Raw genomic sequence first — 12,277 nt, forward strand, 5'->3', positions numbered from 1 at the left:
AGAGGCTTCATATTCATACATGATTTGACATTTATATGACCTTTTCTGGGTCAGCGAATTATAAAACACTATATCCATAGAATATATAAAGCCCCCTGCTGTTTGCTGCATGATGTTGTGCAGTATATCGTTCCAAGACGTAGGGCCTATGACTGGAAGATTTTTTTTTTGTGCTATTTCCTTTTTTAGAGATGTTTAGTTTTAGACATCGTTGTATTTGTGATATATCAGTGAAAACAAGTTACTTTTGGATAGTGTACTGCAATTCACAGCAGCTCACCCAGACCAGCAAGTGTCGCTGTAGCGGAGGAGCGTTCACAACAAACCATCGAGCGTGTTGTTGGCGGAAGTACATCATACGTCCGTCTTGTAGTTCATTTAAATCTCCATGTGGCTGTAATTGTCACGCTTACTTCATTCTGCGTTCTCTAAAGCGTTCAAAATGGGTAAAAAGGGTAAAAAAGAAAAGAAAGTGAAAGGAGCGGAGAAAACCGCCGCCAAAATGGAGAAGAAGGTGTCAAAACGATCGAAAAGAGAAGAGGTGAGGGAATTTATACCAACACAAACACTCTAAACCAGCATACATGTCAGAAAACAATACTTTTGTTCTGTGTTTTATTGAAATAGGAGGATTTAGAGGCTTTGATAGCAGAGTTTCAGTCTCTGGACGCGAAAAAGACGCAGGTGATCGAGAGTGCGTGTGACCCTCCGTCACCCAGGTGCGCGTTCATGTGTACAGGTATGAATCAATCACGTGACTGTTACTGTGACATTTGACTGACAGCTCGTTCTCTCCCCAGGTTGAACGCCTCTCTATGTGCGCATCCTGAAAAAGACGAGCTGATTTTATTCGGAGGGGAATTTTTCAATGGGAAGAAAGTAGGTTTTTTATTGTGCGTCTGTTGGTGAATGTGTAGCTATGCTTTGGAGCTGGTTTTTAGCTGATCTATGGTGGTCATTAGCTGGTCAATCAGCTGTCATGTTCCAAAAAACATCTTGACCACCTTATTCTGGTTTGGTGTTTTCCAGCACAGGTCATATCCCTTACAAAACGGTGTCATTGTAAATTAAACCATGGTTTATAGCAAATGCCACAGCTGTTCATTACAGGGGTTTTCAAACTGGAGTTCAGGGCCTCCCAAGTGTAGAGAAAAACAGCGAGGGAAAAAATGTAAAAATAACTAAAAAAGATTAAACTAGATGACTAACTAACTAAATAAAAATGGATAAAATTAAATAAAACTTCTATTAAAATGATACAAATTTATTTAAATAAATAACACATCTAACAGGACAGTATTATAGTGTAGGAAAAAAAAAACTATTGTATGATATAATAGAAACTAAATATTTTCCAAATAATATTTTTACATACACATTTTTTCACAGTATAAATTTTGTCTTTATACATGAAAATATATAGCTGGCTTTTAAGTTTTAGGATGGGGTTGCATGAGGTTGTATATATTTGAGTGTGATTGTGGCATCAAAAAGATTGAAAACCCCTGTACAGACTTAAATAAATAAATTCAATGTAAATTTACAAATATACAGATCAGCTGATATATTATGTGTTTAAATGGAAACTGTAAAGGCTTTGGTTTATAATTACTATGTGCAAACTATATCCTTCCCAAAAAACCTTGACTTGATGTCACTTAAATGTTTCCATTCTTCCAGACTTTTCTGTACAATGAATTATTCTTCTACAACATTAAGAAGAACACCTGGGTGAAGGCAGAGATCCCGAACCCTCCTCCAAGACGCTGCGCTCAACAGGTACTTCTTTAACACACTTAAAATATGTAAAAATAATATTTATTTTTTGACAGAAAATGTATGAACAAAAAGCATGATGCAGCAAAGGAACCATGTTCTATTTAGGTAATGAAGGACATGTTATTACAGACTTCACCACCAGGGGTCAGACTGTCTACATAATAATCATTTATCTCAAGCAGATTTCTGTAGCTCTCTCTCCATCTCCCTGCAGGCAGTGGTAGTTCCCCAGGGTGGGGGGCAGATGTGGATATTTGGGGGGGAGTTTGCGTCCCCTGACGGCGAGCAGTTCTATCACTATAAAGATCTGTGGGTGCTTCACCTGGGGACACGCACATGGGAGCAAATCAAGTGAGTACTGTTTTGTTTTTGTCAACTCACTGTGGACTATGCAATACTCAACAAGGTATTACAAGTGAAAGACAATGCAATCTGAGCTAATATCTAGACACCATCATCACATATTTAGTTTTTGCAAGCCAAAAGCTGTTAAAATCTGCTTAAAGAGAACATGACATTATAAAAGACCCTATTTGCACAAGCAAAACTAGTTTTTTTAATTTTTTATTATTATCTTCAATACTATAGTTGATAAAAAGGTAATCATTGAGTACCATAATATACCGGTATATCAAAATTCTTTAGTGCATGTTATACTACTAAAAAGTTTGTTTTTGCAATCTTTCATCATAATATAATATATAATAGTAAGCAAAAATATAGTGGGATTTGTAACATCATATGGGCAAATACATTTGCATATGCCTGCCTCCAGAGCAAGACATTGGCGAATAGTTTTTCATCATTACACTGCCTTTTGGCGTTCAGTCTCTTAACGCCTGACACTTGCCTACACCGGATGTGAGCGATGCGTTGTGTCAAATGCAACTATAACCCATTATTATCACTGACACTGTCGACACTGGATACAGTATACAGATGTTTGTTCAGTTTCTGACATACTTCATGCACGTGTGTCTGCCAACGACAGGACATATTGAAAAATAAATTGAAGCGTAAAGTTGCGTTCACTTTGATGCCTCCTGTTTAATCGGCTCATTTACTAATTTCTGTAGAGATTTCAGTGAGATTTCAACAAGTGGATGATTTATTTTTAAGGGTGTCATGGATCGCAAAACTTATATTGTTATATATTAACATTATAAGTGAATATTAAAATAGAAAACAAATAGAGTCCTTCAAAGTCGGCATGAATCGGAATATGCAACAGTTTTTTCTTTTTGACATAAAACAAGTAAAATGGCTTCCCAAATGAGAAAAATGTATTATAAATATATAATAAATAATGCTATGTTTGATTAAAAAAATAAAATAATAAGAATTGATTTTTGTTTTTATGGTGACTAAAGCTAAGACCAAAAAAACTAAAACAGTTTTTTACATGAAATAAAATAAATGTTAACTGAAATCAAATATAAAAAACATAACTTTTGATGTACTAAAATAAAAATACCTAAAAACAAACAAAAGAAAACTATATAGACATTTTTAAAAAGCAATGCCTAATAAAAATGAAAAAACACACAACAAAATTAATAAAATGTTAATTAAAATGAAAATGGAAAATAGAAAAATAAAAAGGAATATAAAATATTAAAGAAAACGATAATAGGATCTCGATAGTAACACAATCCATTTATGAAGACCGTATTCATTAAGTCGACCTGGAAGTCTAATTGTATTTACTCTTTATGGAAGCCCAGCAGGGGCTTTAAGACGTCTGTCCACTGTTTTGTCGTCATGCTGTGACTAGAGTTTATAGAGGTTATCCCTAAACTAACAGGATTGACTTCAGACTTGGCATCCTGACCACCTGTTGAAATATGTCTGCTTTGTCCTCTCAGAGCTCCTGGCGCTCCGTCTGGCAGGAGTGGACATCGCATGGTCCTGAGCAAACGACAGCTGCTTGTGTTTGGAGGTTTCCATGAGAGCACCAGGTACAGGCAGATGCAGAGGTCCCCGTCTTCAACTTGTCATTATTAAAATCAGTATTGTAAGGAAAATTTAAACTTTTTGTTGTACCCTGAAGCGGGAATGAGATCTGCGTCCCTGGCTACAGGCTCCAAAAAATGTGTATAAGAATATGAATTAATATATTCAGTGAATGTATTTATTTATTAGAAGAGATGACCTTGGAAATTTGTGCATTTATTTAATAAATAATAATATTAATATAGTATAATATAATATATACTATAATATAATATAGTATGTTAATTTGAATATTGGATTTAAATATACAAATACACATACATATACATACACATAGATATATTGGAAATCAATATTCAAATGAACGTTAATACTGTTTGAATATTCTCTATTCTCTGCTGTACAGGGATTATATCTATTACAATGATATCCATGCATTTAACCTGGACACATTGACATGGAGCCGTCTCCAGCCCACAGGAACTGGCCCCTGTCCACGTTCAGCCTGTCAAATGACCCCCACCCCCGACGGCAATGGCGTCATCATCTATGGCGGATACTCCAAATCGGTATGTGTTTTGGTTATTGCTGTGATTTTATTCACACTGCAATTGATAACTCAGATTTTACACTTAAAGGGGTTCTTCACTGCTGGCAAAATGGGCTTTCAATAAAACTAGGCTGCATATACAGAAGAAATGCAAAACATTTTGTTTTTTGAAATCGGTGCTACCTGACTAGAGACAACAGAAAAAAAAAATGGCTGTTGTCTTCCCTTTTGCCAAATAGGTAAGAACTTCAACACTCATAATTCACTGGGCATGTTCCCATCCGAGGCCACTCCCACCACACTGCTATGGATATGGTTGACCAGAGTCAAATACCGCCTTGCTTTAGTAGGAAATACTTCTTAGCAAACTTTTAGTCATAATGGTGTCGACTTGTTCCTGGGTGCAAGAATTTACAGAGTAAATGTTTAGCGGAGTGAGTTACTTTTGGTTTCCAGTGAGGATCCAGCGCGTTGTAGGAAGTGGCTAAAGGCTGCAAAGAATCAGAAATATGGAGAGAACGCTGCGATGGAGAATCAGAAAAACCTCTGTGTTTGTACTCAACATTTCAAACTGGATGACCATCATGAACAAAGTGTTTTAGGCCAAACGGAGGGGAAAAGCTCTCTCTATCCGAGTCATCCAACTGTCCGTGGGTGGGGATTTAAAAATGCGCAATCTGTAGTTTTCACGAAAGCCCTGAGAGCTGATGACGCAAAGCTTTTGCTGACACATAAACATGAGTTTCTCTGTCCAGGCAACGCGGAGACCAAGTAAAATTTGTTCATTTACGTATTTGTCCATTGGACATTGTAACAATACAAAGCAGTTACGAATCGTTAGATCTAGCATTCTTTCCGCTTTGAATCAGACACATAGATAAAGTAGTGCGTAAGATTACATTTATTTGAATGAATGGATTCTAGCATTTATTTGAATTAATTATTGAGAGAGAGAGATGCGTACCTGTGTCTGTTTAGCGTCTCTCTCTCCATGAACAACAAAGCTATGACTTTAATTACAAAAAATGCGATGTATCCCCCTTCCTTGCTGAGAAATATGTAGCGATTCAGTAGCGAAACTATTTTATTACTAAAAGTCGCAGAGCAGCATTGATAAGTTTCTGTGCTTCTGAATGTTTCTGTGTGTATGCTACGCTATCTGTGTGCATGTGATGTTACGTATGTGTGTGTGTGCGCTTCAATGAAAACAGCGCATTGATATAGAACGGTGATTCAACTGACTTGGAACTACCTGTGCATTAAACGGTTTTATACCATGGTCTGGGTGAATACTCGATTCTGATTGGCTGCAGGGTGTCCATTAAAAAGTGATAGAGGACACTTAGTAAATAAACCGTCAGGCGTAACCAGGGAAACCAAGTTATTGTTTGTAAAAACTTTAGATTTCGATTGTAAAACTAATTAAAATATAAACTAATGTTTTAAAAATGTGTTATTTGGCAAGTGACCATGGTATAAGCTGGTTAATGCCCTTCGAGGTGTCCATTGTCAGGTATTAACAGAGCCGGACAGTAACGGAGTACATTTACTTGAGTACAGTACTTAAGTACAATTTTGAGGGATCTGTACTTTACTCGAGTATCATTTTTGGGGAGTACTCATGACTTTACTCAAGTACATTTGAGAGGCAAATATTGTACTCTTTACTCCACTACATTTCTATCCATAACCGTGAGTACCCGTTACTTCTTTTAAAAAAAAAAAAAAAAGGAAAAAAGAAAAATCTCGGAAACCCCCAATTTGTTGTTTCCCTCTCAAACGTGATTGGATTGTGCAGGCGCCACTGATTGGGACAGCCTATCAGCAATCACCTTCAGCTTTCCGCCAAAGTCAACTCCATGGTCAGATTTAGATAAGAGACGAAACCACGGACGAAACAATGGATGAAGACCATGATGAAGACGCATCAGGTCCATCCCGGGAATGTGCCAACACGTGGCCCCACCTAGCCAGACTATTTCAATTTTCTGAACAAGTTAATGATAGTTTTCGCTTCAAGTGTTTGCTGTGTTTACCAATGTAAGCACTGTGGCAGTAGTAATGCAATATTTAGAAAATTTACTCTTGTACTCTTGATACTCAAGTACTTTTAAAAACAAGTACTTCAGTACTTTTACTTAAGTAGACATCTGACTGTAGTACTTTTACTTGTACTTGAGTAAAATTTAGCAAGGGGTATCTGTACTTTTACTCAAGTAATGAAGCTGTGTACTCTGTCCGCCTCTGGGTATTAATGGACTTCGGCGGAGGACCTCCGCTGCGCGTCGGACGGTTCACGCCTCGCCGTCGTCCATTAATACCTGACAATGGACACCTCGTCGGGCATTAACCCTTACTTATTGCACACCTTTCAGCCAATCAGAATCGAGTATTCAGACAGACCATGGTATAAATAATATATTATATATAAATATATTATATAATTTACCAGCACAACTGTTTTCATCATTGATAATAGTGAGCAGGAAATCAGCATATTAGATTGATTTCTGAAGGATCATGTGACACTGATGCTGAAAATTCATCTTTGATCACAGTATGTTTATGTATATCAAAATACTATATTCACTTTCTACTTTAGTGGTCCTACTATAGTATACTCACTGTGGGAATACTGTGTTTTTTGTACATGTATTTACACGTCCAATAAATCATGGTAATAGTTGCTAAGCAACTTGTTTATAACACATTATTATAGAATCCTATTGATGTCTGGTCACATAAACTATTTTACAGTGCCTTAATTTGTACAGCCAACTATTCCAATATTATGCAACAAAATATGAACATGACAATTGAATTGAAGGCTGTACATTTTAAAGGCTTAAAATGGGGATATTCAGCACCTCCATATTTAACATGCAAGTTTGTGTTATTAATTTAAAAGTATGTTTTTGCCTTATTTGTCCATCATTAGGTAAGCCATGTTGTGTTTAGCCTCGCTTTGCATGAGCATGTTGATGCCAACTTCAACTGCTCTACGCAGAGAGCAAGGCATTCTGTCATTTCCAGGAGCTTGTCCTTGAGTAAACCCACAAGAGTAAACAGACGTAGGTGGTAATGGCCGCTTTTCTCTTCCAGAGAGCGAAGAAGGATGTGGATAAAGGAACCATCCATTCTGACATGTTCCTGCTGAGGAGGGAAGGCAAAGAGGAGCAAGGTACCATAATTAGAGCCTCAGTGATCGCTTGTTTAATGTGGGCAGCTTTTCTCTCCATTTCTCCATACACTTTCCCATTTCTGAGAAAAAGAGAAGCTCATGATTTTTGGCCCCTGTCCTGCAGAAAAGTGGACATGGACGCGAGTGAACCCTGCAGGAGTGAAGCCCCCTCCTCGTTCTGGCTTCTCATTGGCTGTGGGCCCCGGGGGCCGAGCGCTCCTCTTCGGTGGCGTCTGCGATGAGGAAGATGAGGAGTCTTTGGAAGGAGACTTCTTTAATGACCTATACTTTTATGATATCAACAAAAATCGGTGGTTTCCTGCCCAGCTAAAGGTTGGTGTGACGTTTTGCTTTAGTTAAGCCCCTGAATAGAGACATTAATATATGAAGAGTTAAGATGCAAAAGATGAAATTGTCTTCTAGAATGATAATTTTTATCAAGCTCGTATATTTAAGTTCAGTAATTTCACTTAAATGGCAATGAAAATTACTCTTGAATTGTCATTTAAGTGAAATTACTGAACTTAAATATACAAGCTTGATAAAAATGATCATTCTAGTAGAAAATTTCAGATGGCACTTAGAGGCTTTTGCATCTGAACTCTTCATATATATATATTTTACTTTTCTTGGTAGGGCAACAAGTCGGAAAAGAAGAAGAGGCGCCGTGGGGCGAAGGTAGAACAGACGAATGAAACTGAAGAGGAGAAAGAGGAGGCACAGGGTCCCACCGAGATTGTTAAAGAGATTGTCGCCGAGGATGGAACGGTTATGACCATCAAGGAAGTGATTCCAGCCGCAAAGGCAGAGGAGGACATTGAGGACGAGGAGGAGGAGGATGACGAAGAGGTGGAGGCGGCTGCAATGGCTTCCCTGGTGGAGCCCTGTCCTCGCTCTAGCGCCATGGCAACAGTAAAGTACGGCAAGTTGTACTTGTATGGCGGTATGTTTGAAGTGGGAGATCGACAGTTCACCCTCAGCGATCTCTATAGCCTGGACCTGCATAAGATGGACCTGTGGGACGTCCTAGTGGAAATGGACCCCAGTAAGTGGAAAGAGCCCCAGAATTCCCTTAGTTTCATCTATTTATCTATCTATCTATTTATCTATTTATCTATCTATCTATCTATCTATCTATCTATCTATCTATCTATCTATCTATCTATTTATCTATTTATCTATCTATCTATCTATCTGTCTGTCTGTCTGTCTATGTATTTATCTATCTGTCTATATAGGTTGCAAATAGTTTTGTATATTTCTTGGTTTTTCTATTTTGTTCAATTTTTCTTTTAAGTGCTCTGTTGTTGAAAGGTTTATATCCACAGTTTTCAGAGAATGCTAAAAGTTCTCATAGACTGCTGTTCAAACTAACGTCACATATAAATGTTCAGTGGCAACAAGTATGCCAACAGTATTTTGATATTGCCACACTCAAGCGCTAAATTCCTTATTTTAGAGACGCAGGAGTGGCTGGAAGAATCAGAAGAGGAAGATGAAGATGAAGAAGAGGAGGCAAAGGGAGGTGATGAGGAGGAAGATGATGATGATGAAGAAGAGGAGGAATCTGAAGAGGAGGGTGAAGAAGGTATGTATTTTGCCACTGTCCTCTTAATTTTGAAGTTCATACCCATTTATGACAGGGAAAAGTATTTTGATAGTCTGTTTCATACCCATTTAAGCAATTCAAAGCTCATCCCTGGACACACACATTTTCCTTTAATGATCAAGGCCATGATTTGGGTCAGGTCCATGAGGTAGACATGACCAAGGGTTTAGCTGCCAAGACCCAGATCAACATCCACTGATCCTCTTTGACAACCAGAGCTGTGTGTTTTGCTTTGGGGTCCTTCTCGCTTAAATTCATTATTGTTAGATGCCTGTTTCGCTTGTCAGTTGTAATAACATCACTGATTGTTAGCTTGTGGCTGCCTAATGGTTGGGTAGCACACTAAACAAAGAGACTTTGTTGCCTCATCATCCTTATCAGGGGTGTTTCGTGTTCAAAGTATCTCCATTTCAGTACTTCAGGTCCCAGATTTTACATTGAACATCAAGCAGCAATACCAAAGTTGTTGAGGTGAATAAAAAGGTATATTTTAGGGATTTTTAAAGAAAGCGGAAGCGGTAATCTGAACAGGTGTTGACATTTTCTCTGTATCTCTCTATTAGATGCGGACCATCCCCCAGTAAATCCCGGAGAAGCTCTTGCGGATTATCAAACACGGACTGAGAAGTATTGGCTGGGTCTGGCAAGAGCAAACATGGGTCCTGATGCCAAAGAGAAGAAAGTACAAAAGGTCGGCCACGCCATGGCAAAGGTGGTCTTTGAGGATCAGGAATGAGATTAAACATGTTTAAGTGTGTGTGTGCTAAGATAATTAAAGTGTTTGTTTGTGAGAAGGAGAATGTATATGTGTTCTCGTGTGTGTGTGTGAGAAAGTGAACAAAAGAGAATGAATGGATGTGTGTTTGAGTTTTAAAAGCAGCTAAAGCATGTTCTTCTGACTTTAATGTTTATAAAACATGGCCTTATCTCTTTTTTCACCATTTTGTCCTTATTATTATTTCTCCATCACAGTAGCTCTATTATTTGTATTTAGTATTGTTTTCCCCTGTTTTCCATGACCCTTTCTGAACAGATTTGGAAGCCATTTGTGAGTAAAAAACAATGAGCACTTTAAGTGCCATTATCCCTGACTAGTGATTATCAAAAATGGTTTCATAAAAGTGAATATTTCAAGAAATATTTTTTATATTCTCACATACGTGACATGAACAAATTGAGTCAAAGAGATATTAACGTCTACTAAAAGAAAGCTTAATGAATGTTACTCTCTTTGAACAACTTTTACCTTAACTTTTTACTCCTTATCATCAGTAGCTTGACTAGGAAACCTTTTTTTGTCTTTTTATTGTACTTTCCTGCAATTGAGCGCTCTAAACACCATTAATAGGAATGAAATCACAAGGTGGGAAAAAAGCTGAATAAATGTACTGTCATAAGGATAAAAGCAGTGTTGTTGTTAACATACTATTATCATATGTATTAATATTTTAAATGAGCTTTTTTCATTTTTTATTTTAAATATTTTTAAATTTCATTTGATCAAGATTTCTATTTTTCGTGACGCTTTTTTTTTAAGTCTAAGTTTTTTATTTAACTTTATTTAAATTAATCAAAACAATTTTAACAGCTTTAGTTAACAATAACAACACTGGAAAAAAACTTTTTTTAAGGAAAAACTACAAAATACTCTTGCCGCCAGTAAAACAACAGAAAAAAGCTAATTTTATAAACGTGAGAGATAATAGCGACAAATATCAGAACAGATTTTGTTGTGTTTTGTGAAAGACAGAAACATTAATGAGAAGTTTCCTCAAGACTTTGAGCTAAAGAGGATGGCCAGGCGGCAATCACAGTTTCTAAATGAAAGGCGCTTCCCACATTGACCTATTTTTTTGTTGCCTGTGAAGAATGAGCGATGTAGAATGAGAAGCTAATGAATAATAAATGGCGGATAGAGAGATGGATGAGGTTACGATTACGCAGCCAACTGTCTCCTCATCTCCCCTCATTCTCTCTCCATCTCTCCATCTTTTTTTAAAATTCTGGATTTCATTTTTAAAAAGACAGAGTTTATAAATAACTAAAAAGTCACCATTTTTAAAACGCTGCTCTGACGTCCTGAAGCACATAAAACTGCTGTCGTCAGAGACGTGTCAGAAGAGTGAGTGTGTGTGTGAGAGAGAAAGACATTTAAATAAGGAGAAACGGGGACAGAATTGCTAGTTCTTTAAGATTTACGAAGATGTTTGTAGGTCACATTAGTTGATTAATTCATCTATTTACCTAGTGGCTGTCTTTATGACCTCATTAGTCCGCTGAACCAATCAGAAAGAGAGTTTGATAAAAGATAATGATTCATAATTGAGGCTTGACTAATTCTATAGCTTGGGGACACTTTTCCTCACATTAGCTAATTTGTTTGGACACAGTTTGAATAGGCTTGTAAATGGAGCCATTTAATGATCTTTTTCTGACCAAAAGTAACAATGAAGTTTCAGAAAGCATCTGAAACTTCATTCATTCAACCTCGCAAAATATTCCTGTCTTTTGATTTTGGGTTGAAATAAGAAAAAAACTAAAGAAAAAAACAACTATATATATATATGTGTATGTATATAAATGCTGTTTTTTTAAAAACTTTCTATTTATCAAAGAATACTGAAAGAAATCATGCTTTCCACAAAAATATTAAGCAGCACAACTGTTTTCTACATTGATAATAATAAGAAATGTTTCACAATATAATTCTTCTTACTGTATTTTTGATCAAATAATTGCAACATTGGTGTGCAAATGAGACATCTTTAAAAAAATAAAAAGTCTTAATGGCCTCAAAAGTCTGAATAATAGCGTGTATGTATAATCATATTTTTATTTGTAAGATTTTTTATGAATGCATTGCATTGAATCATAAAAACATTCTCTTCACCAAAATGCAAAAAATCTCATTCTCATTACTGTTTTTAAATTTCGACATTGTCATAATTTGTTGTACTGTCTTTATGCTAATGTAAAATAATTGTACCATAATAAACTTTGATAAAGTAAAAAAAAAAAAACACTAATGTAATGCAATAAATTTTAAAAACACTTAAATTATACATTATTGTAATATTTGGTGTACCTTTAATTTATGCTGTTTTAAATAAAATAATTGTATTATAGTGTGTTTTACTGTAATATAGTTACAAAAATTACAAAAAGAATAATGGCAAAAAAAAAACGTAAAACTAAAGCATCTGGG

At 36.4% G+C, this 12,277-nt stretch overlaps 1 protein-coding gene across 1 annotated transcript; it reads left to right on the top strand.

The window, feature by feature from the left end:
- The first annotated feature begins 334 nt into the window (after positions 1-334).
- Positions 335-11,958, top strand: klhdc4 (kelch domain containing 4). The gene is made up of 12 exons (XM_079859191.1): positions 335-541; positions 628-719; positions 801-879; positions 1,681-1,779; positions 1,994-2,130; positions 3,645-3,737; positions 4,139-4,301; positions 7,385-7,463; positions 7,588-7,796; positions 8,100-8,508; positions 8,923-9,051; positions 9,636-11,958. The coding sequence occupies exons 1-12, from the start codon at positions 443-445 to the stop codon at positions 9,806-9,808; spliced, it is 1,761 nt and encodes a 586-aa protein (XP_079715317.1). The 5' UTR covers positions 335-442; the 3' UTR covers positions 9,809-11,958.
- The last annotated feature ends 319 nt before the right edge of the window (positions 11,959-12,277 follow it).

This window comes from Squalius cephalus (genome assembly GCF_949319135.1).
Source record: "Squalius cephalus genome assembly, chromosome: 23".
Lineage (NCBI taxonomy): Eukaryota > Metazoa > Chordata > Actinopteri > Cypriniformes > Leuciscidae > Squalius > Squalius cephalus.

Bases quoted from the DNA above. Each gene is read 5' to 3' on its own strand.
- klhdc4 (XM_079859191.1), top strand. From the start codon at position 443: ATGGGTAAAAAGGGTAAAAAAGAAAAGAAAGTGAAAGGAGCGGAGAAA. The intron at 880-1,680 runs GTAGGTTTTTTA...CCATTCTTCCAG, and splicing joins AATTTTTCAATGGGAAGAAA to ACTTTTCTGTACAATGAATT. The intron at 2,131-3,644 runs GTGAGTACTGTT...TTGTCCTCTCAG, and splicing joins CGCACATGGGAGCAAATCAA to AGCTCCTGGCGCTCCGTCTG.